General features: G+C 40.5%; 1 protein-coding gene across 1 annotated transcript in view; it reads left to right on the top strand.

The window, feature by feature from the left end:
• Positions 1 to 24,834, top strand: part of ANO9 (anoctamin 9) — a 63,539-nt gene that overhangs the window by 10,941 nt on the left and 27,764 nt on the right. The window contains exons 2-8 of the mRNA XM_032212698.1: positions 4,466 to 4,522; positions 17,000 to 17,116; positions 17,433 to 17,569; positions 18,609 to 18,661; positions 21,127 to 21,185; positions 21,568 to 21,650; positions 22,402 to 22,536. Coding sequence (XP_032068589.1) covers positions 4,466 to 4,522; positions 17,000 to 17,116; positions 17,433 to 17,569; positions 18,609 to 18,661; positions 21,127 to 21,185; positions 21,568 to 21,650; positions 22,402 to 22,536 — 641 coding nt within the window. The remainder of the gene's footprint in view (positions 1 to 4,465; positions 4,523 to 16,999; positions 17,117 to 17,432; positions 17,570 to 18,608; positions 18,662 to 21,126; positions 21,186 to 21,567; positions 21,651 to 22,401; positions 22,537 to 24,834) is intronic.

The raw sequence follows: 24,834 nt of genomic DNA, 5'->3' as shown, positions 1-24,834 counted from the left end.
GCAGGAAGCCCCAGGAGCATTTTTCAACCGTACGGCATCCTTTGGATGGAGCAGATTCAGGTGCACATTCCACTGGAGGACGTACGCCTACACCAGGGCATCAACAAGTTAGTGGCAGTTGCTGAGTTCTCAGCTGACACTACCTTAAACGCCATGAAGTTTGCTTCCAGAGCTATGGCATCGTCCGTTGCATTGCGCCGCCTCCTGTGGCTCCGTGGCTGGCAGGCGGGCAACAAGGCGAAGTGGCAACTAGTGACAGCTGCCTACATGGGAGGTTCCCTCTTCAGGACTTCCTTTGACCCCATCCTGGTGGAGGATAAGAACAAGAAGAAGGTGCTTCCAACATCAACAAAGAAGACGGAGCAGAGGTCCATGCCCTATGATCGCAGGTCAGCACAGCGACCACAGGAACAGGACACCCACCAGAGCAGGTACCCGGGGGGCAGGGTGGATAGGCCATCCGACAGGGGATTCAATAGGGACAGATCCCACTTCCAGCCTCAGGGCAAACAGCCCTTTCGAGGAGGGGATGGTTGCCCCTTCCGCCAGGGCAAGTAGGTCGCCCATGACCCCACCCATTGGCGGCCGCCTAGCTCTGTTCACAGACGTCTGGCAGAGATATCTACAGATGCCTGGGTCCTCAGTATGGTGACCCATGGTCTCTGCCTGGAATTCCTTTCCCTTCCCCCCAATTGTTTCTGGGTGTTGCCCCTGGCCAAGAATGTTGACAAGTGCCAGCAGATGCGGCAGGCCATCCAGCATCTCCTCAACATTGAGGTCATAGAGAGGGTCCCTGAGGACCACGCGGGCAAGGGGTTTTATTCAAACCTGTTCCTAGTGCCAAAATCATCGGAGGGATGGAGAGCCATTTTAGACCTAAAGCTCCTAAACCAATTCTTAGTGTATAGACGTTTTAAGATGGCTTCCCTTAAGTCCATTCTGGCAGGGATCCGGGAGGGGGACTACATGGCATCCATTGATCTCACGGAGGCCTACCTGCACATCCCCATCCTCCCCGAGCATACATGGTTTCTCCGTTTCTCCTTCTTAGGGGTTCACTACCAGTACAGGCTCTACTGTTTGTGTTGGCTTCAGCCCACAGGATCTTTACCAAGGTGTTAGCGGTAGCGGCCGCCCACCTGAGGGAGATTCAGGGGTGTCTCCTGCTCAGACTAGGTCAGACCTTTAGCAGGTCATTAACACCCTCCTGGGCTTAGGGTTTCGCTTAATTTCTAGAAGAGTACTCTCTCCCCATCCACCCAAATCCTACACCTGGGGGTGGTGATTGATTCCCAGTTGGGTCAAGTGTTTCTTTCCCCAGACCGCAGGTCCAGCTTGTTGAAGTTAATTAACCAGATCCGGAAGGATTGTTGTGTTCCCATAGTCCTTCTTTCCAGCTTGCTGGGAAAATTCATCTCATGCATCGAAGTGGTCCCATGGGCGCGACTACATACCAGGATGCTCCAATGGAGACTGCTGCCATATCAGAAGGCCGCTTCCAGCAACTTGACGCTCAAGGTACCAGCGACGCCGCAGGTGCTGATATCTCTCAAGTGGTGGATGTCCCCAGTTTTGCTCAAGGGCTACAAATTCAAGGAACAAGAGCGCCTCATACTGACAACAGACACCAGCCTGTTCAGTTGGGGGGGGCGACCCTAGGCTCCCAGCTGGCACAGGGCCGGTGGTCAAAGAATGACCTTCAACACAACATAAATTGGCTGGAGCTTTGGGCAGTCCACCTTGCCCTACAATGGTTCCAAACCTCAGTAGAAGGTAATCACGTCCTCGTCTTAACAGACAACGTTGAAGCAAAGGTGCACATCAATCGACAGGGGGGCACATGATCCAGGGCGTTTCACACCAAAGGATGTCGCTGGGATACTGGGTGAAGAAACACCTGCGCTCCATCCGAGTGGAACACATCACTAGCGTTGACACCCATCAGGTGGACTGGCTGAGCCGGGAGACGGTAGACAATGGAGAGTGGATTCTGTCCAAGGAGCTCTTCTAGAAGATCTGCCAGAGGTTCGGGAGGCCAGTGGTGAACCTGTTCGCCGCTCCATCCAACGCTCAGCTGCCACAGTTCTTCCCTTGGTTCCCAGCTTGGGGAATGGATTTGCTCCAAGTGGCCGGTTGGGCTGCTGTACGCTCCCCCCCTACCTCTCCTTCCCGGGGTCATTCAGAAGTTAGTTAGAGAACAGGCCGAAGTAATCCTAGTGGCCCTCTACTGGCCCCAGGAGGGTTTGGTTCACGGACCTGCTGAGTCTGTTGGCAGGGAAACTGTGGAGAGTTCCCCGGGGGAGGTGAGATTGCTATAGGGGAAGTTGGTCCATCCAGATCCACAGTGGCTCCAACTGGCTGTGTGGAGATTTCTACTTGGGAGACGTTTGTCTCCTGGTGCCAGGCTGTCACCTGACCCCCTGCAGGGCCACGGTCCCTCAAGTCTTGGATTTCCTCCAGGAGGGTCTGGACAATGGCCTGTCCCTAGCCATGGTTAGGAGACAGTTGGTGGCATTGGCCATGGTGCTACCTGGGGAGGGGCCCACTCTGCTACATTGTTTGCCCTTAGTTAAGAGGTTCTTCAAGGGGGCGGCCCACCTTCGCCCACCACCAGTCCACAGGTTTCCTACATGGCACCTTTCCACGGTGCTACGGGCCCTTATGGCTGAGCCTTTTGAACCACTCCGGACAGTTAACCGGAAGCTCCTCACTTGTAAGATTGTGTTCCTGGTGGCTATCACCTCGGCTAGGCGAGTCTCAGAGCTGGGGGCTCTCTCCTCCAGGGAGGATCTATGCACATTTCACAATAACAGGGTAGTGCTACACCTGGACCAGGTTTTCCTGCCAAAGGTAAACACGGTCTTCCACCGGGCGCAGGAGGTGGTTCTTCTGGACTTCTGCCCAGACCCAATCAGGGAGTTGGCACTGTTCAGATGTAATGGATTTACCTAAGGTGGACAGTGGAGTTTCGTAGGTCTGAGGCTCTGTTTGTGTCATTCCAACCCTCATCACTAGGAAAGAGGGTCTCTCAGCCCACCATTAGCATTTGGATCCTTCTGGCCGTTGCCCTCGCCTACGAGACGCAGAACTTGCCAGTTCCGGACGGCATCACGGCCCACTCTACTAAGAGTGCGGCCACCTTGGCGCCTGGGCCTCCCAGGCCCCTATAAAAGACATCTGCAGGACAGCGATATGGGCATTCCTGTTGCCCTTCAATCCGGCACTACAGGCTGGATGCCTTCTCATCTTCTGACGTGGCGTTTGGCCGCAGGATCCTGCAACAGGTCCTGTCGGATCAGTGAGGGTCCACCCTTGGGACGAAACTTGGGTATGTCCCATCTCTGGACCATCCTGCAAACCCACTCTGGAAAATGACAGTTAGTCTTACCTCAACTGTTATTTTAAGAGGTGTTTGCAGGATGGGCCAGTTCCCACCCTAAGTTAGATATACAGTATTTGGGTGGAGGTGTCTCCTTTGTGACTTGTTTTCAGGGTCTTGAGAGCGCATACTGCATTGAAACTGGAGTCAGAGGAGAGGAGCCCAGAGGCGTGGCGTCAGCTTCAACCCAGTCTCGAGGCCAATTGGCTGTGATAATACCATCTCTGGCCCATCCTGCAAACACCTCTTAAAATAACAGTTCAGGTAAGACCTGAACAGTTCAGGTCATTTTCTGACAGTGAGAACAATCAACCAATAGAATAGCTTGCCTTTGGATGTTATGGGAGTTTCATCACTGGAAGCTTTCAAGAAGAGACTGGACTGCCTTCTGTCAGAAATGGTGTAGACCTTCTTGGGTGGGGGGTTGGACTAGATGAACTTCAAGGTTCCTTCCAACTCTGTTAAGATGTAATCTGTAAGTTATGTTCAAGTTGTGGACATACATATATCTTTCATATCCCACGTGATGAAATAATTTGTTTTTTGAAGCACTACAAAAATAATGCAGGATGGCATCACTTTCAAATAACATTCAATGTTTTGAAAACAAATTTCCTCTGGAAGACACTTGTACAACCCAGCCCAACATTCCACATTGTTGTTAGTTGCAACACTTTTGTTGTGTCTGTTTCTTTGTTTTTTTTAATTAGAAGTCTTCTCACTTTAGCAAGCAGATATTTCTGATGCAATTAAATACAGTAGACTGAGTTCTTATATCACACACAGTATAGTTTATTTGGTATGGGCCTTGTACTGTGGTTGCAAGTCAAGATTTATGGTATTGTGCATTACCGGTATATGAAACTAAATGAAACAATATGTAGATCAGGCCATTGAGTTGAAACCAATGAAATCTGCTTAATAAGACTCAGCCAAGACAAGGTAAAATACCTAGGAGTAAAACTTTGGAAGGGGGGGGAGTGGGCAATTTTGGTTGGCAATTTTGTACATCAAAACAAAACTCTGACATAGCTATTGGTAGTATAAAAGAAACATATCTTTGACCATTGCCATATTTTTCTCTAGGGTGAAATTCCACTGATGCCATCCTCCTCCTTTGAATACTATGAAGGACTGATACCAGTAAGTTATACATCTGCTACTTTGGTTCAGATGCCTTTAAAAGTAGTGGATCTAAGGATCATTTTAATTCTAATCTTAAACAGAGATTTAATTCATTGCCTGTATATTTATTTATTCATATCCTGCCTTTATTATTATTACTAATAATTCAAGGTGGCAAATATATTCAATACACCTGCCTCCTCCTGTTGTCCCCACCCCCAACAAGAAACCCTGAGAGAGTGACTGGACTGGAGAATGTATGTATCTCAGATTACACTTTTTAAAAAAAGTTGTAGTAATGATAGGGATCAACCCAAAATTTTCCAATGCAATTATCTTGGCTTTACTTGTTTCATAGATGCTCCTGTTCTTAAACTGAATAGAAATTACTCAATTAGGGCAGTGTCAATGCACTGCAAGAGCCACCATCGGAGGGCCAATACTTTCAAATGGCAGCACTTGGTTGAATTTATCAAGCAAATTGTTTGGACTCATTTCTTAACATTTGCATTCATAATTGTTCTTTGCCACAGTCCCAGGCAAGGCAGTTTGCAGTGTTTAAAAAAAAAACATATGCTGTTCAGTGAATGATAGTATTCATGGGAAGTTCTTTAACAAAGATCTGAGGAGTCTTCAGATTGCAAAAAATTCTACAATTTGCTGGTTCAAATTCACTTTCTACCTCTAAGACCAGAGGTTTTTTTTGCACATTCTCAGATTTTAGTCATTAATTTTATCCAGGAGATGCTTCAGGTTAGGGGAGGGATGTTAACCATGTAAGTAAAATATGTAGGAAATGGAAAGAAACAAGTATGAGTTAGATTTGGGGGGGGGGGTTTGAGACATTTTTTTATTGTTTTAATTAAACAGAAAGAAAAATTAAAAAAATCATCTTTCGTTACATCTTGTTGAAAGCGTATCGATTGGTTACAAATATATTCCGTGCGTTTCTTCCACAGGCCTTACATATACTTCATTCAAATCATGTTGTATGTATTAAATCAAGAAAGAAAAGTTATACATTTTACTATCCCTGTACCATAATTCTCATTTGATTACCATTGTTTTAACATGTTTTTATCTAGAATCATTTATATTAGAAGACACAACCACCTACTGATGTTCATTTGCAATTTCAATAGAATCTCCAGTACCATTACACCTTTATGAATTTTAGATAAACCTTCTAAAATTAATTCGGTTAAGTAGGATATCTAAGCATCCCCCCCAGTAACACACCTGTATGTATCATTAAATATTGTCCATTAACATTTCATTGTTATTATTGTAGTTAACTAAAGGTTATTTACTAATTATCTCATCTCTCCTCTCCAGGCCCACACAATATTATAACTTTATAACCATATTTAAACAATGATTTATTAACAAGATTTATAAGACTTTTCCCTCAATTCCAAATTAGTTAATTACAGGCTAAGAAAATAAACATTAGACATCTAAAGCAATCTAAGAAATATTAACATTTCTACTTGACAATCACCCAGAATGTAGGTTAGTATTTCTGTGGTCTGGTTATTTATCCTAAATAAAGTAATTATTTCTCTATTAGTATCATAGTAAGTTTATGTTAATGGATAAACATTCAGTGGTAATTTAAAACATTCTAAAAGATACTATCATCTCTACTTAATAATCAATCAAATATTAACTAGCTTTTTCCCATCAATTGGCATTATTAACCAGTATCTTTTCAGTAACAAAATAGCCTTTCATCTCTCCCAGTTGTTGTGCCAATTCTATATCCAAAACCTTTCCAGGTTTTAAATTTTCTCTCCACACATTGAAGCTTAAATGATCTCTCATGTAGTTTTGTTGCCCTTGAGTTGTTATTAATGTAAGCTTAGCTTTAGTTGTCAGGTTTATTTCTGAATAGATTTGTCTTATTGCCTCCATCTTTTTCGCTCTTTCTTTTTCTCCTACATCTTGAAGATTGGGGTGGAACACCAAATTATCAAAGTCACTTTTCCAGCTTCCCTTCTTTCCATTTTCACTCACGTTTACTCCATTTATAAGTTCATCAAAGTTCTTATCTTTGTTTTCTGTATTTCCATTTACTTCCCTAATTTCTGGGGCTATAACCCCATCATCTTTTTCTGTGATATCCCATAGCCTGTCCCATTTCTTGTAGAATCTCTCGAATCCTTCTGAGATGTTTTGAAGTCCAGGCAAAATGTTTTGAATTAACAAGTTTTCTTCATCTGAGTATTGTTCCATTTTTTAGAATAAGGAATAATATAGGGAAAGAGCAAGAAGAGGGGTTAGGTACAATCTTCCACCCTAGCCTATCACAGATTTTGAAGAATATATCTATTTTTATTTTAGATGAATGTTCTTTTATGGTTTTCAAAGAAAAAGGGTTCTAAATTTTTTTTCCTTTTCCAATTCTTGTCAAGGTATTTTCCATACACCACTATTTGTAACCTTGAGACTTATCAGGTTTTAAAGAGACGTTCCAAGTTCTTTTGTTGCGCAGTTACAGTCTGTATAGTCAGATAAGAGTGAACAAAGAAAACAGCTGTTACAGCAGCAAAAGAAAAAAAGCTTCAGATTTGGGCTTTCAAGTGGCAGATTCGATCCTTTTTAAAACCTCTTTCCTTAAGTATCTCCATTATAATATTACAACAAGTAGAAGAAGAAGTAGAAGAGTTTTAATTTAAGCCAAAAAAAATTAAAGTGGTAAAGGAAAATAAGGAAAAAAGAGATTCCTTCACCTCAAGCAGAAGAAACAGGAGCGTTACAATCACTCAATCCACAAAAGATTACAAGCAAGAGCGGAAAAACTTTCTAAGGCAGTCCAATGGGGATTAAGTACGCTGCTTTGTTCTTGCTTAATGGACTAATTAAGCTTAAGAAAAGAGTTCCTTAGGGCAATCTTCTAAAAGAAAAGAAAAGAAAAACCTCACCAGTAGAAACACTTTCCTTTCATTCTCTCTTCCCTGGAGCAGTCTCCACTATGTCAGCCAGGGGAGGGGGCTAGCAGTTTGCCACCAGTTGGAAGCTCTCCCCTTGGGTCGATCAGGGACTTTGCGATATCCCTGCTACCAACAAGGTCTTGTCTTCCCAGTCACTGTCTCTTCGGGACGGTTTAGATCCTGCCGGACTGTCCAGGGGCAAAAGTGTCATCGATGGATTCAGACAGCCGAATCCAAACAATGTATCGTTGCGACATGGCTCCTCCCATCTTGAGTTAGATTTGTTAATGCTAGGGTTAGTAGGTAAAATGTCATATGGATCAAAATGCACTGACTTGGTGGAAATCCCATCTTTTAAAAAGGTTAATGAATTATTCAACCCAGAAACATACTTTATATCTTATATAATGACATGGTGGTTATGTCCAGTGATGGGATCCTATTGGTTTAACAACCAGTTCAGTGATCACACACTTTGTGCGTGTGTACACATGCATAGTTTTGAGAAAACTTACCTTCTGCATTTCTGCTGGGAAAGAAAACAGCCTAGGCACAGCCATCTGCTCTCCCACGCAACTCAGCTGAGAGGATATAGGTCAGTAAAATGCAAGAATGGCTGGGCAGCCCCAGCTGATTGTCGGAGCTACCGCTTTGCCCAAACCGGTAGAATCCTATCCCTGTTATGTCATGATTTATCTTTATAGGGCTTACTAGACAAATCTCTCCTCAACTAGGAATTCTCAAAGTGTAAGTCATGACTTCTGGAGAATTGCAAGCAAAATGAGGGAGCTGCACTTCCTTCCCCTTTGCCAGAAGGCAGAATGTAGACACTGATGCTCTCCCTCAATTTCCCTTGTGCTCATAGCAATAATTTCTCCTGAGTGCTACTACGGTAGTAAGGCAACTGAACCAGAGCCAAGGCACTCTGATATAATCTCAGTTTCTCCTGTCCCAGGTGTGGCTCTTTTCCTTGAAAGATTGCACAACGTACCAAGCCAGCATACTCCTTCTAGAAAGCAAAGCTATACTGGCCTTGTGAGGTATCAGCCTTCTGTCAGAAGTAGAACAATGTGGAGTCTGGATTGCCTGACGTGGCTGTTGCAGGTTCAGGGACAGGATAGAAACATCTCTAATTGGCATAGGGGAAAGATGTGCACATCAGTGGTGATTGCAGGCGGTACGCCCTAATACATGCGTACCGGTGCCTGCCGGAAGCAGCAGCCACCATACCGGAACGGTGCTTTGAAGGGCCTGCCCGCCTGCCCTCATTCCTTACCTCGTATTTGAAGGAAATGGGCCATATGCATACACGTGTACACTTTTGCAACGCTCTGCTGAGCAGCTGGAGCGCTGCAGGCGGTGGGTGTGCATGTGTGCGCAGCGCGCATGCCTATGGTGCACGCCCGGCTCCGGTTCCAGCGTACTGGTTGCAACGGGAGCCGAAACTCACTACTGATGTACATGTACAAGTGCAGCCCACTTAGGGCAAACATACTATCATGAAATCAAACTAAGGGTGATATAAACACCCAGAAATAGAAAGAGTTTCTCCTGTATACAAATGAAGCCTTGCAGAAGCAATCAATCTTCCTCACCTCTCCTCTTTCAAGGGTAGCAAGACAAGAGAAGACATTCAAGGTAGAATGCACACAATACTCCCACACATATCATACAATGGAAGTTACACGGCAGACAATAAACAATAGAAGTCTCAGCATTTAACTTACAAAACTTACATAAAACCTACACAGAAAGTGTAAATATTTTGATATATATTTTTGGCACAATCAAATCTGCATCCAACCATTTGCAGTGAATTTACTACCTCAGGCCATGTATTTGTCTTTATGTGTGCACTGGGAAACTCAATGCAGATAGTCTATGCTCCACTTTGGGACATGTGGATAGAAGAGTCAAGGGATGGAGCCCTAGAATGGAGCAATAGCCAACATTCTGGACCACTGCAGCTGCCTCTCCCATACGGATGCACAAGGACATTTTTCAGGATTTTTTTCTCCCAAGACACAGGCTTGATCAGATATAATTTCAGATTCTTTCTTTATTTTGCCATCTCTCCCCCCCACCCCCACACAATTATTTTGGTTGGATTTTGTCCTGGTTTGGGAAAGCTATTGTGCACACCATCAGAGTCTGGATCACCTTTACACAATTTATTTCCAAAGGTCTGTTGGGTAGAAAAGAATAAAAAGACACAGAGCTAAGAGAATCCATCTGCATTTGTTAATGGTTTGGTATGTTCAGACATTACTGTCCACCACAACAATTGTGTTAGAGAACTTGGATTTCTGCAGCAGTCTGAACACCATCTTTAGCGATAGCAATAGCACTTAGCAATATACCACTTCATAGTACTTTTACAGCCCGCTCTAAGCGGTTTACAGTCAGTCTACTGCTCCCAACAATCTGGGTCCTCATTTTACCCACCTCGGAAGGATGGAAGGCTGAATCAACCTTGAGCCGGTGAGATTTGAACTGCCAAACTGCAGCTAGCAATCAGCTGAAGTAGCCTGCAGTACTGCACTCTAACCACTGTGCCACCTCAGCTCTTTACCTGAAGTTTGAATGGGTGTACCTTCCATCTTAAAGATAGGTGTCTGTCAACACAGTCAGAAATCACAATAGTCATAGCTTCAGGCAGTGATTAATTCTTCTTTCTCAAGTTTCTGCTATATTGAAATTAAAGCTTCTCACTGAATGTTGTCTGTCCTGTATAAATACCTTGATGAAAGAAGATTAAAGAACCAATTTATGGGCTATTTTTACAATACCATTAACATTGGATAGATGTCCAGAATCACTCACATAATTTTATGTGGCCTTGCTATATTATCTTCCAGATGGAACATACTCTTATTTGGTAATCCATGTTTCCATTTTTTCCTTATCAAGAAAACTCCCTTAAGATATTGAGGGGAAAAACTCAATATCCATGCAATGCATTTGATTGATAGCACCAAGAGTTCCTCAGATAGTTTTCATCTAGATTTATCACTGCATCATTTGGAATTCTCTTTTAAAAAATTCAAATCCATTTATTTCTTCTACAGTAAAGAGAATTAGCTCAAGATACTATGACCCAAGGAAAACAAATAAAAAAAATAGTTCCCCAATTTTTCATTTTTTAAAAAAAAACACATCATAAACTTTCTAAATGTCAAGATTCTCCTTAAAACAATCATTTTCTGTTTTAAAGAAATCAGCAAACCATTTTATAGTGTTGCTATGAAAACTATGCAAATTTAGTTGTCAGTAGGAATCAAACTGGACTCCAGGAAAGCTTTACTTTTTAGCTTGATACTCCTTATGGCCTTTAAAAATGGCTGAAAATTTTCAGCATCAATGTAAAAAAAAAATCTAACCTTTCTCCAAAGAGTATTTTGTCATCAAATAAAGGAAATTCTAATTCTACAAAGAGTTTTTAAATTACTTATATACAGTGACAATATCTTAGTTGATAATACCTGAGCATACTAATTCTTATAAAAATCAAGAAAAGTTTGCTTTTTTGACATTTTGCAAAGAAATCCTATGTAACGAGAATTATATTACATTTTTTTCACAAGAAGAATAGGCATGAGACAAAATTGTCACTCTTATGTTCAATTCCCGGATCTTTGAATGTTGTATATCATCCATAATACCTTCATTTCTTCTTTAGCAGTTTATCTTCTATCAGAATGAGAGCTTTTTTTGATAAACAAAAAAGAAATCCACTGAATATCAAAAAGTTATACACTGAATGTTCTGTTTCAATAAATATAGCATCACTGTCAAAAAAGTCAATTTGTTTTGAATTAAGAATTATTATTTTTTCGATTTTTAAAAATAAAACAAACAGTATTAGAATGATTTTTATCATTTCCTCAGGGATATCGATGTATTGGCTGTTTGAATTAAAAAAAAGATATGAGGAACTTGCACAGGTTCAATTAATCTATTTAATGTTTCATTAAACATTTTGAACAATCATGCTGGCTCAGTTTATTCGACATTCTCATGTTGCATTGATATTTTATTTTGCACTGAGAAAGAGGAATGAATTGTTAGGAATGCAGGCAGGGGTTCAAAATCTGCAAAATCTGCAAAGAATTTTTGTATCTTTTGTATATGCATGTGTGTTATTCTGCCCACCATTTTACAGGTTTTGGCTTCCCCTTCTCCTAAATACTCTCCCCAGTAAGAATGCTTAGTGAAGAAAATATGAATAGGAGGAACGTAAGGGTCATGGTTGGGATGCAACATTACTTGGTTGTTTAGAACATTCATTGTCTTTCTAAAAAGAGCTAGGAAGAAATTAGCGATAAAGTGAAGCAAGACTGATGGAAGGATGGATTATTTAAACAAACTGGTGGAGGAGAAAATGTATGTCTCTCCGTTTCTAGCAGCCTCTTTTGAAAAAAAAATGGAAAAGCTTTAATAAGGGAAATGCATTTGAAAATATTTTGAAGCTGCAGAATAGGAAAGAAAAAGAATAACAAAGGTGACAGTCAGAAGTATTTGATAAATGCTTCAGATTGGGAGACCAGTAATATACACATTTGGGGGAAATGAAAATGTCTCAAGGGGGTGGGTGAGAAACTGCAGATAGAAATGACTTTTCTGACATCAGAATCAGACTTATTTAAAAGTCATGCTCCTTTAAGAGTTATTCCATGGAAACGCTTTAGGATTGAATGAGAATGCATTTTGTATTGATATATTAGCTGATAACCTGGTGTTCCCCGGGTGTTTATAGAGGGAAAATATCTGAACCAAATGTAATTTCTAATGTTGGATTTTCCCCCTTACCATAGGGAGCCCCCTTGTGAGTACTGTGAAGCTATAACTTTTTTTAAAAGTTTCTTCCTTGTATTGGTCATCATTCTGTGCCTACTTAGTGCGCTAAATTTTCACAGGTCTATTTTCATATAATACCCAAAACAAACTGTTTGGTTGATAAACTTTATTTATTTATTTAGAGTTTGGAAATCTCAGCTTTTGGCTGATTCCAAGCTACTCCTTCTGATTATAGGGAATGCTCTTCGATTGCATTCACACTTGCGTATTAGAGAAAAGAAAAATAATCGCCATAAAAATTCCAAAGATTAAAAAATGGAGAACTATTTTAATTTCTTTCAAAATGAAATTCATAATCAATGTAAATTTTCTTAATAATGTAAATAATTCTAGCAATATAATGAAGGGAAACATAAGGAAATATTACATTGTATAAATCCCAATTTGAAAAGAGGAAGAAAATAGCTACAAATAATTTAATAAATAATACACAGAAGTATTTAATAAGCTCAATAGGTACAAATAATATGAGAAAGTAGAGGTTAGAGGAGTAAAAACTTAAGAAAAAAATCTTAAAAGTGTAGAAAGTAACAACAATATGGATTGAGGATGCAACATATTGCGTTCTTTCTTTACAGAAATGCAAAAATAAAAATCCATAGTTCTTCAGATTGTCAATAAGTCACATACAAATGCAGTTTTGAAGAAAATATTTTTCCAAAGAAGCATTAAACTGGCACATATGCTAAATAGCTTGAATTCAAGTATGGATTTTCTGCCGCAAAATATGAGTGAGAAATCTGTCATAACTAAATCTCATTGGCTAGATTCATGCATCATACTAAGCCAAGGAGTAATTTGCAATTGCCTTGGAGTGGAGATATGAAATTTCCAGATATTCTGGAACCAATTTAGGGAAATAGGTAAATATAACCTTATGTTTATTAAAGTATAATTTAGTCAGACAGTAATTATGTTTACTAATTCAATCTGCTTTAACATATTTTAAATCATAGTGCTTCTTCTTTCCCTGAGGCTTAGTCAAAAGCAGATTCACCATTTAGATCAAAAGTAAGTGATAAGCTTCTCAGTAATTCAGGCCTTGCGCCTCCCTTTTCTTCCTTCATTAGTGAAAATGGATTGGCCCAGGGCAAGGCAGAAGGACATCTGGCTCTGACATTTGAGGATTATTGTATATGTCACCATTTGTCCTCTGGGTAGCATGCTGATACTCCAGATAAAATTCTTTCCATTTCAAGATAAAATATTTTATTATAGCATAATATGTGGTCAAAGAGGGCAAGAATGATTATGATTTAAAAAGACAGAAAAATGCCAAGTGATTTTGATAAAAATAAATGTCCTGGAAGTAGAAAGAAAACTATACCAGAAGCTTCTTCTGAATAAATCGAACTATAAATAAAAAGTTATGAAATGGCTTGAGACGAAGCTTCAAGTAAGGGAATGCAGGAGAGGTAGTTTATACATTTCTGTGGGAATATGTGTATAGAGTGAGTGCTTTGCTTATTAATAAGTAATTAATGGCTTTTGTAAGCTGTGAATTAACTTTAGCCAGAGGGATTTGTGCCTTTGCCACTAGAGGTAACATTTCTTTAACACCTAGCAACAAAAGAGCTAAAGGAGTCATCCACATACACTTCACAGGTTGACTCCGGATGTCTCCTATATAAACTAGCTGGCAGGTTGTGATTTTGACACGCAACTAAGATACCTTGCAAGAGAACCTGTTACTGAGATATTTGATATTTATCTTAAGCTATGGTTAGAGACTTTTGGTCATGGGCTGGACCAGTGGTGGGTTTCCATTATTTTTACTACCAGTTTGCTTGTGCATGCGTGTGTGATGCTTCTGCATGCGCAGAAGTGTCCAAGTGGGTGGGCGGAGCCTTCCACCGCTGCCACTACCGGTTCGCCCAATCCGGGCCGAACTGGGAGCAACCCCACCTCTGGTCTAGATTCTGGAGATAAGCAAAGTTTATCATTAGCATAGTAAAAAACACATACCCAGAAGTAGTCAACTTATATGATAATGAAGTAGGATTAACTAATTAATAGAATATTATGGGATAGCTTTGCTTTGTGCGCATGTGTGACTGTCACGTAATTTTGTAACCAATTGGCAATTCTCTTATTTTTGTTTTCTGTCGTAAATTGTATAAAAACAATTCAGCCTGATTTTTGGTTACTCCTTCATTTTCTGCTTCTGTACAGAGCTAAAGAGTTTCATCTTTTCTTATTCTGTGTGGTCATTGGCTTTTTCACACCAGGTTTCAGTATCTAGCCAGTCTTCGGCCAACACGTCAAAAAATAGAATTAAAACAAATCCCACAAAGAAAAAACTTGAAAAAGAAACCATAAATGCTCTGAGAATGCTGAAAATGGCTAAGACTGTAAGGATAATGGAAGATATGTTATAAATATGAATACGGTTTGCTTGTGAAGCAGTTCTGTGCGGTTTGTTTAATATTGGCAAATGCTGCATTTTGTGGCTGAAGATTGGAAAAAGCTGCTATTGTTCCTTGATACAAAATAAAAGTTTGCAAGAGTGAATTTGGAAAGATGTTTGAGGAATTCTGATCCAAAGGCCATGAGAGGTGACAATGAGCAAAAATTATGAGCTTTATCCTAGGTAGTGGGTAAACAGATTGGAATTTTGCTTCTTAGCTGGCATTGAGAAAGTCAAGCTATTTTCTAAAGCACCTGAGTGTAGGATAAGAAGAAATGGGTGGAAACCTATGAAGGAGAGAAGCAACTTAAAACTAAGGAGAAATTTCTTGACAGTAAGAACAATCAATCATGGAACAACTTGCCTCCAGAAGTTGTGAATGCTTCAACACTGGAAGTTTTTTAGAAGATGTTGGATAATCATTTGTCTGAAGTGGTGTAGGGTTTCCTGCCTAAACAGGGGGTTGGACTAGAAGATGTCCAAGGTCCCTTCCAACTCTGCTAAATATATTCTAAATATTAGTTGAAATGCATGATATGATGAGGGCTATCAATTTGGAAATCAATGAATTAAAGATCAAAGTAGTTGTGTTTGGCAGGAAAAGGGAATGAATGATTTGAAGTTATAAATAAATTGCAAATAAATAAAAGATGTTTGGGCAAGAATTTAATAGAATGTTTACTAAAAATGGTTAGGATTTTTTTTGAAAGTGGAAATGCAGATAGAAAAGTTGTGAATAGTATGTGGCCCGCTCAAAGGAATGAATGTTTCTCCAAATAAAAAGTGGAGGGAAAAATAACTGTAGAATAATTTGTTTCTGTCAAATCAGTGTGTGAAATTTATACAAGTAAAGATGATTTGCAAGGAGAGAATGGGCTATAATAAACTAGACAGCCTGTGAAATATTGGGTTATCATTGCAGATATATTTCCTTACCTAAACAAAGAAACAGAATAACCAAGGGCAAAAAATGTGTAGAAGTGGAGCAATTTCCAACATTCTGCTGATTTGATTACGACTGATCTGCTCCGTCAGCTAATGGTTCCACCCTAACCCTCTGGAGGCTGAGTATGCTGGAGGGTGATCAGCCACAATCAAGTCAGCAATAAGTTGGCAGTTCCCATTCACACTGGGTTTTTTTTTTTTACCCTTGGTTATTCTGTCTACTTGATCAGCAGGAGCCAAAAAGGGGCTGGTCTATCTCACCTTCAGAGGAATAGTGTGGGACCAGTCTACTGAACCTCTAGACACTGAAGGAATCACAGATTTGCCAAATTTCAGTTCCAAGGGCATCATTTTGGATGTGTTGTGTAAGTTAAGCCATTAGTTGAAAAATAGTTGCCCTGTGATGCATCGTTTTACTCAGTTAAAAGTTACAAACACAAGAGTTTTAGTAATATGCAGATGGTAAACTTTCTTATTCCTTTTATGTGCTTTCTATAATCTTGCTTATCCTAATGCAGGATATTGAGGGGGAATAAAGAATAGCAATATAGGAGTTTCGTATCTCCTTATCTGCATTCATTATTCTGAAAGAAAATATTTCATTTTTCTTCATCTATTCCATCTTTTTAGTTTAAAAAAAAGGCAAAAGAGGGGGGACTGGCAAAAATGTTGGGGGGGGGGAGAAGAAATTAAACTATTCCAGTTGTTTTCAAAGTTTTTACATCTCTATCCTAGGGGAGGGATTCCCAACCCCTGGTCCGTGGAATGACACAGGGCCGTGGCATGCCAGAAACCATGCTGTGCAAACAAGCGAAGCCCTATCTACAGAATGTAGGCTGGGGACTGCTATCCTAGGATGAAATCTGAATTGGGGTGGTGAATGCTTTGTTTTCAGGTGGTAAATCATAATTTGGATCTGCAATTTGTTTTTGTCTCACTGTTTGGAAGTGCAGCTTACTAGGTTTCTGTTTGCTTTGATCATCAAGGAGTGATGAAGATCAACCATACTTAGCATGACGTGTCAATAAATACATAGGTCCATTGGAAAGAAAATGAGTTATAGATTTTTTTTACATGTGGAATTGACGAGTGGAATCATGTGGTCAGAATAACATACCATCTTCCCTACAGAGGGACTTACTTACCTCTTATATATGTGTAATGTATGCATAATATATTATACATACATAGGAAGTCCCTGGGGGTTGGTTGGCGTATTAGTTTATTATTATCATTGTCGTTGTTGTCGTTATCCTTGTCGCTGTCGTTGTTGTTGTAGTAGTTGTTTTCTTATGTGAGACAAGGAAAGCTTCTTATTGATATTCAACTAGTTGATTGTTTTTCTCTAACCAGGTCCCTAAGAAATGGGACTTTGTCCTAGTTTGTGATGATCACAGGATGAACAGTGAGAAGGATCGCAAGAAAAAGAAGTTTCTGGAAGAACTGCACAGGAAAGGGTTCATTATCAAGGTAAGACTGACATCTCTTCCCTCCCCAAAGCTGACACCACATTGCTGGATATCAAGCTTACACGTTGATTTGAAGCTCTTGTTTACAAAAGGCCCACAGCATTCCTTGCTCAGGATTGGACCTGATATCAGACAGCTCAGTCTGACAACACAACAAGCTCATGCTTTGATAGAGTGGATGTGATCTGTCTAACTAGCCTTTTCTCAAGTATGGTCATAATATTTTTGCACCAATTCATGAGTATGAGAATTGAGGATTCTCCTAGACTGATGTCTTATAAGTCTTGGTATCATTTATTTTTCTATCAAATTCTTAGGCAATTAGGGACCAAAAGCTCTTTTATGGAATTTATGCACCAAGTGGAATCTTTCGAAAATACCAGTGGCTTCTGAATAATTCTGACAATGAATTGGAGCAATTAGATTACCAACAGTCAGCAATCACTTCAACAAGGTAAGGTATCCATCCATCCATCCATCCAACCAACCAACCAACCAACCAACCAACCAACCAACCAACCAACCAACCAACCAACCAACCAACCGGTGCATACAGTTTGTGTTCAAGTGAACCTGCTGTCCACATGATTAAGAAGTCATGAGGTCATAAATTAGTGGGAAAATGGTTTTGAAGAAAATGTTTGGATTGGCAGAGAGGCTATTGCTTAGTTTAACTGAGAACTTCTAATTGTAGTTGAGGGGTGAGGATCAGTTGGGTGTGACTTTCTAAGCCATTTCAAAACTGCAGAGATATCAATGCTATTCATTTAAAGATAATGTTAACTAATAGAAAGATTTTTGCTAAGGTTTTTGCCCTTACTAGATAGTAGATGGAAACTACTGAGCAGCTATGTAGATTAATGTGTAGAACAGCAGTCCCTAACCTGTCCAGCTTGGTGGACCAGCAGGGGGGGAGCATTCTGTGTGAGTGGCAGGCATGTGTGTGTGCAGCTCCATTTGGACAAGTGCGGGCACATGCCTGCCTGTCCCGTAAGTGGAGCTTTGCAAGTGCACCTACCCATTTGCCACTCATGCAAATGGAGCTGCACGCACGTGTTCACTCACCCGCCCTTGTGCGACCCAGTTCAGAATGGTTGGGGACTCCTAGTGTAGAATACAGAGAAAGAACTGGAAGCTTTTTTAAAATAAATCAAACAAACCAAACTAAAAACTTCAAGCAAGGGCTGAATAGGGAAGTCAATCCTTACACCTTCTTCACTGGCAATGCTCCTGGTGAGCTGCTGCCTCCTTCCCCTAATTCTCAGAAATGGATCTATTTGCTCTTCTTTCTCTAACTGGCACCAGCAGGATAAAGTAGGATCAGAGTTAGGGATAAAAAGTTAAAAGATGTTCAGGATACAAGTTATATGCCTTATGAATCTCTATACTAGGAAGAAATACTTTTCTATCATGGATAACAACAGTTGTATTTATTTCTGCCTCTGAACAGTTTATACCATCATTGCTGTTTTTTCGGTTCTTGTATGTTTTAGGATACGTATTGTGAGTTTTATCCTTCAAAACACAGAAATTCCAAATACCAAAGGTATGAAAAGATCTTTCCCTTTATTAGTGTAAATATAACCCATTTGTATTTTATTTGTTGCTGTGTCCTTTTCACCAATGCAGCTATGATCATCAGTCAGTTTTATTATTCATATAGAGACACACCCCACCGTGGGAAGGCTTCATCCTGTAGTACCATACCCATAAGCTGACCCAGCTTTCTGATGAGTACAAACGTTGTGATGAACTGAAAAAAGTACTTTGTTTTTTAGCAGTGTCACGTCAGACAAAGCAATTTGATGCTCTTAGGGTTCAGTGTTTTGTTTGTAATTGCACTGTGGTGGACTGGAAGCAGTGTGATGATGTTTGTAGGATGACAAGATTCAAATTCCACTCAGAAGTAGATCATGTTTTCTTACAGAAAACATTTTGAACAGTATACAGAATTCCTGGATTGTCATCTAATGACTGTTCAAATCTTTGCGATGCAGAAAGAATACTCCCCGTGTTCTTTCTCTTGTGTCATTTCTTTGCTGCAGCTCCTATGGAGGGGGCGGGTCAGGATCAGGTTTGCTTCCAGGGAGGGGGGAAACCTACACACATACACAGATTTGCTTTGTTTGGTTCTTTTTAACTGAAGTTCTGGGGCAAGGAGAGACTCCAAACCAGTTACCTCCTGGTGAGCTAGTGTGGTGTAGTAGTTAAAGGTGTTACACTAGGAACAAGGAAAGCTGTGTTGCAATCCCCCCTCTGCCATGGAAGCTCGCTTGATGATTTGGGGCCAGGTCAGTCTCTTTCAGCCTTCCCTCCTTCCCTCTGTGGAGGCAAACAGGAGAAAGGTACACTACGTATGCCACCTTGAGCTCCTGTACAAAAAAGATGGAATATAAATCAAATAAATAAATTCCTGCCTTCATTGTTAAAGCCACCTTCCCCTACCTGAAATTTCCCTCCCAATCAGCAGAGCTAATGATTGAGGGCAACAGGGGTGATGATTTGTCATCTGTGGACTGCAGGCTCTCCATCTTCTGATTTAGGGCTAATACTGAAGACTGGTAAATTACACCTGAGAATATTCAGGCAATGAGTGGAGCTAGAATACAGATCACATTAATCTGTTTTTAAAACTGGTGCCAGCGGTCTTTTAAATCATTGGAAGTTTCCAAACTCTTTTCAAAGGCAGATATGAATGATTTAGTTTGCAGTAATCTAGTTTCTCTCCCTAAGGCACAAGTCAGGTAATCCAGTCTGCTTTTTCTCGACATGGTTATACGTGCAGCTGACTCAACTGCTCCATTTGGGCAAAAGTAATTTCTTTTGTCATCACCTGAGAATTGACAAATAATGCAAACCTGGTTTTTGAGTGGGATATTTACACCTTCCCAACAAGCCAACCAAATCACTACCGTGGAATTAGCTGTCAAATGACCAGGAGGAAATATTTTATTTCAAGCAGTTTATGTCCAAAATTAAAAATAAGTTAAAACAATCTACAAATAGCCACGATATCTTGTAGTTTGCCCTAGAAAAGGCTGGTGTACTGTATTTTAGTTTTATCTATTTTTGTGAATTGTTTATTTAGCTAAAATGCTACATTAGCCCTAGAAGAAAGAAGGTTTATCAAATGAATGAGACTAGCACAGAAGAATTATCCTTAATTGTCATGCACATTCTAATATGCATCCATGCTGCCTTGAGATATACATGCTTCAAGTCTTTGTTAAGATACTCACTTGAGTGTCTAGACCAGTGATGGTGAACCTTTTAGGCACAGAGCAGTGGTGGGTTTCAAAATTTTTTAGAACTTCTTCTGTAGGTGTGGCCTGCTTTGTGGGAGTGGCTTCTTGGCCATGTGACTGGGTGGGAGTGGCTTGCCAGCCATGTGACCGGGTGGGAGTGGCTTGCCAGCCATGTGACTGGGTGAGCGTGGCCAACTTGTAAAATGTGGTGAAACTCACTTAACAACACTCTTGCTTAGCAACCAAAATGTTGGCTCAGAAACTCTGGCATTTGAAGCACTCAAGTTTTAAAGCTGTCAAGTTACAAGACCCTTGCACCCCTAACCCTTTAGAAAACAAATCCCAGAGGTGTTCAGACTTGACAGCTTTAAGACTTGTGGACTTCAACTCCCAGAATTCCTCCTCTCGCTCTTCATCTTAATGATGTGTGGACGGGCAGGGGGAGGGAACTGAAACCGGTTCTAAATGGCACTGTAGATTTGTGGAACGTCTTCTATAGAAGAGGTTAGAACTGGCAGGAATCCACCCCTGGCACAGAGGGCCCAAACTGGAAGGTGTGCATGCCAGAGCACCAGAAACCTGACAATCAGCTGGCTCAGCTGGGGCGAAGACGTGCGTGCCCACAGAAAGGGCTCTGTGTGCCACCTCAGGCACGTGTGCCATAGGTTCGCCATCATGGGTGTAGACTCTATTTGAAAGAAATATCCTGGCAGAACTTTACTTTTAGGAGGGAAAGATCTTGATCTTGTTTCTCTTCTGCTACTAGAGAAGCTTCGTGACCTGATAAAGAAGAAAGTGTTTGAAACTGCATTTCCTTTACATGAGGTGAGGAAGTCTGAAGGCCAATCTAAAGCTGATGAATGCAGATGTTAAATTAAACAGTGAGCTTAGATTGAAGAATGGAGTTGAATCTTTTGTCTTGATTCCTGGATCCTGAGAGATAAACCATTACAAGTTGCTCTAGTATTAGGGATAGCGGTGGTGATGGTAAGGGAAGCTTTACTTGTGTTTAATTAGAAGAGGCTAAAATAAAAGTCAGAAAATGTATTTACAATGCATTAATCGGTAGAAGAAATGCTTTGCTTGACAATTGTGTCAGTGTATATCTATTCAGCATTTTGTAGGTGCTGATTACTCAGGGCTGTAAAATTGTTTACAGAATATATAATTTCAGTTTTAACATGTTTAATTGCATTATTTTATCTAGAGAGAAGAGCTGGGTGGATTTCTGAAAATGAATTGGGCTCAGTGGAGACAAGTCTTCAATAGGCAACCAATCAGTAAAATCAGGTAAGGGACAGAGGATTTCGAAACATTGATGAGGATGCTTTGAAATGTGAAATTACTGTAATAAAAACATCATCACATTAATTTAAATAGCTCTTTGTGTTCTATTTCCTTATCTAAAAGAAAGGAACATTTAAATAAGATTTAAATTGTATTCCTTTTTTGTTTCTAAATTGAGATCATGCTGTCACAAACTGAAATGTCATGTGCTTCAGTTAACAATCTGCTTCTCTTGAAGAAGAGATGGTTCTTTGATATTTCACTGATATGATCTGAAGATTAAACCCTCCTACAGCTCTTGTCTGTGCCGCTCAATTTTTGAACATACGTTAATAATCCAGTACTTGGAAACCGAATCATTGGGTTTCACAATGTTCAGTGCAATCTGCTACTCTCTTTTGTGTCTCTGGGACTAGCGTTCATTGACCGCTTTTGTAAAATAAGGTATTGGCTTGGAAACGTCTTAATTTAGTGCAGTGGTTCTCAACCTTCCCAATCCTGTGACCCTTTAATACAGTTCCTCATGTTGTGGTGACCCCCAACCATAAAATTGGTGTCTTGGTTCCTAACACCATCGAAAATATGTTTTCTGATGGTCTTAGGTGACCCCTGTGAAAGGGTCGTTTGACCCCTAAAGGGGTCCCGACCCACAGGTTGAGAACCACTGATTTAGTGGAAGTTCTTTCAGATCCAGAACTAGAGGCAAGCAATGTTGTTTGGACAATTCTTTCAAGCTATACTCTTTCCTTTTCAGAATATATTTTGGGGAGAAAATTGCTCTTTATTATGCTTGGCTGGGCTGGTATACATGCGTCCTGTTAATAGCTGCTGTGCCAGGTATTATTCTTTTCATCTATGGCTCCATCAGCTTCAGTTCCAGTCAGATCAGGTGAGTTGCTCTTTTTGCTGGTGAAAATATGGCAGGACGATGAGGAGGAGGAAGAATGAGGCCACCTTTGAATGTTTAGAAAGGGAAACCACTCTCTTGGTCCTTTGTCATTGCTTCCTCCAGTTAATAGGCATCTGAGGCTGGAGAAGGGAGCAATGATTTTGAGCAGGCCACAGCTTTCTTCTCTTTATATTTATTCTCCCCCCCCACTTCCTCTTTCCTCTAATGGATTGGTGGACCCTCCAATCTATAAAATCAGTCATGCACCCACATTGGACCTCCCTAGTCAAGAGCAGGCAACTGTTGAAACAAAACCAAATATTTCTCAGCCCTCCGATTGCATAGTTACTTGGTCCTTATTCCTCAGCCCTCTTACAACCTTTTTTTTTTTGTTATGGACTGGAACCAATTCAAGCGTAACACTGGGAAGGAGAAGCCAGTACATGGCTAATCCCGGAGGAATCTTTTCCAGTTGTTGCCTTCCTGTGTAGATACAAGCAGTTTGGAAAGAGGCAGAATCATTTGTCAGGGCTTTTTTTTTTTTGCTCTATGTGGACCCATTGAAGTGTGCCATGGAAATCTGGAACAAACGAAAGTCCCATAACCAATATGAGGAGCAGATGAAAGAGAAGAGTTATTAATAGCGTGCACTTTAAGAAGCAATATTATATGAGGTGATCTAAGCAAAGAAGCAAATGATATAAATATTAGATTAATTATTTCCTCATATTTATCCAGTGGGATGTGGTGGCACAGTGGATAAGATGCTGAGCTTGTCAATCAGAAAAGTTGGCAGTTTGACGGTTTGAATCCCTAGTGCCACATAATGGAGTGAGCTCCTGTTACTTGTTCCAGCTTCTGCCAACCTAGCTGTTCGAAAGCATGTAAAAATGCAAGTAGAAAAATAGGGATCGCCGTGGTAGGAAGGTAACAATGTTCCATGCCTCTTCAGTGTTTAGTCATGCCGGCCACATGACCACGGAGACGTCTTCAGACAGCGCTGGCTCTTCGGCTTTGAAACGGAAGTGAGCACTGCCCTCTAGAGTCGAAAACAACTAGCACATATGTGTGAGGGAACTTTTACCTTACCTTTAATATTTATCCAATAAAACAACATCCTGGAGTCAACTAATGCCTTTCCACTCTGGATGAACCTACAGAAAGTCAAGTCCAATACTTTGAATATTGCCTGCAATCCTGCAGCAATTTTGAAAAGGGAAAATTCAACTAATCAAATAAAGAAACTACTGTATCTGGTAGTTGCTAGTTTTTTCCTGGCACATCAATAATTCTAGCTTCTATGGATGATACAAAAGGTTTCCAAGGGAAAAAAAGTCTTTGTGTAGTCTGGGTGTTGAAGGATCCAGCGTCAAATAACAAGGACTATCTTGCCTGTAAATCTTTATTATGTCATACATAATGTTTCTGCCAGCCATCAGAGTTTCGATTGCTACTCAGTTGTTCAGTTGGATGTGATATCCTTTTTGCTTTTGTAGAATGCCATACTCAAAGGTGGTATTCAGCAGGTTCTGACCAGTTCTGGAAAACCAGTAGAGGAAATTTTGAGTAGTTTGGAGAACCGGTAAATACCACCTCTGACTGGCCTCTCCCCCATCTATTCTCTGCCTCCCAAGTTCCAGCTGATCAGGAGGAAATGGGGATTTTGCAGTAACCTTCCCCTGGAGTGGCGAGGGAATGGAGATTTTATAGTATCCTTCTCCTGTCCCCCCATCAAGCCATGCCACTACCACCAAGTCACACCCACAGAATCGGTAGTAAATTTTTTTGAATCCCACCACTGGTCATACTGTATAGTTTGATTTTGTAATTGTGTTTTTCAACATTTTTTTTTCCAATAGAAAACATGCAGGACTTTTCTGGTTGAGCAAAGACTGAACCGCTTTTTCCCCTGGAAGCCTTAGACATTTAATCATGAACAGTTATGGGAAAGTGCTCTGGAATTTCTTCTGAGCTTCTAGGCTGGCTCATGAGGTTGGTGACAAAACCACTTCCTCTGACCAGTACACATTTGTTGACTGAGTCAGGGAATACCTGTGATTCTAAAGAAAAATACATTGTCTCAAAAAGCGAAGCAAGACAAGACCTGGATAATACAGGTGAAACTCAAAAAATTAGAATATCGTGCAAAAGTTCATTTATTTCAGTAATGCAACTTAAAAGGTGAAACTAATATATGAAATAGATTCATTACATGCAAAGCAAGATGGTTCAAGCTGTGATTTGTCATAATTGTGATGATTATGGATTACAGCTCATGAAACCCCCAAATCCACAATC

Source organism: Thamnophis elegans, chromosome 1 (genome assembly GCF_009769535.1).
Source record: "Thamnophis elegans isolate rThaEle1 chromosome 1, rThaEle1.pri, whole genome shotgun sequence".
Classification (NCBI taxonomy): domain Eukaryota; kingdom Metazoa; phylum Chordata; class Lepidosauria; order Squamata; family Colubridae; genus Thamnophis; species Thamnophis elegans.
The sequence above is the reverse complement of the archived record's forward strand: the minus strand, read 5'-3'. Positions and strand labels throughout refer to the sequence as shown.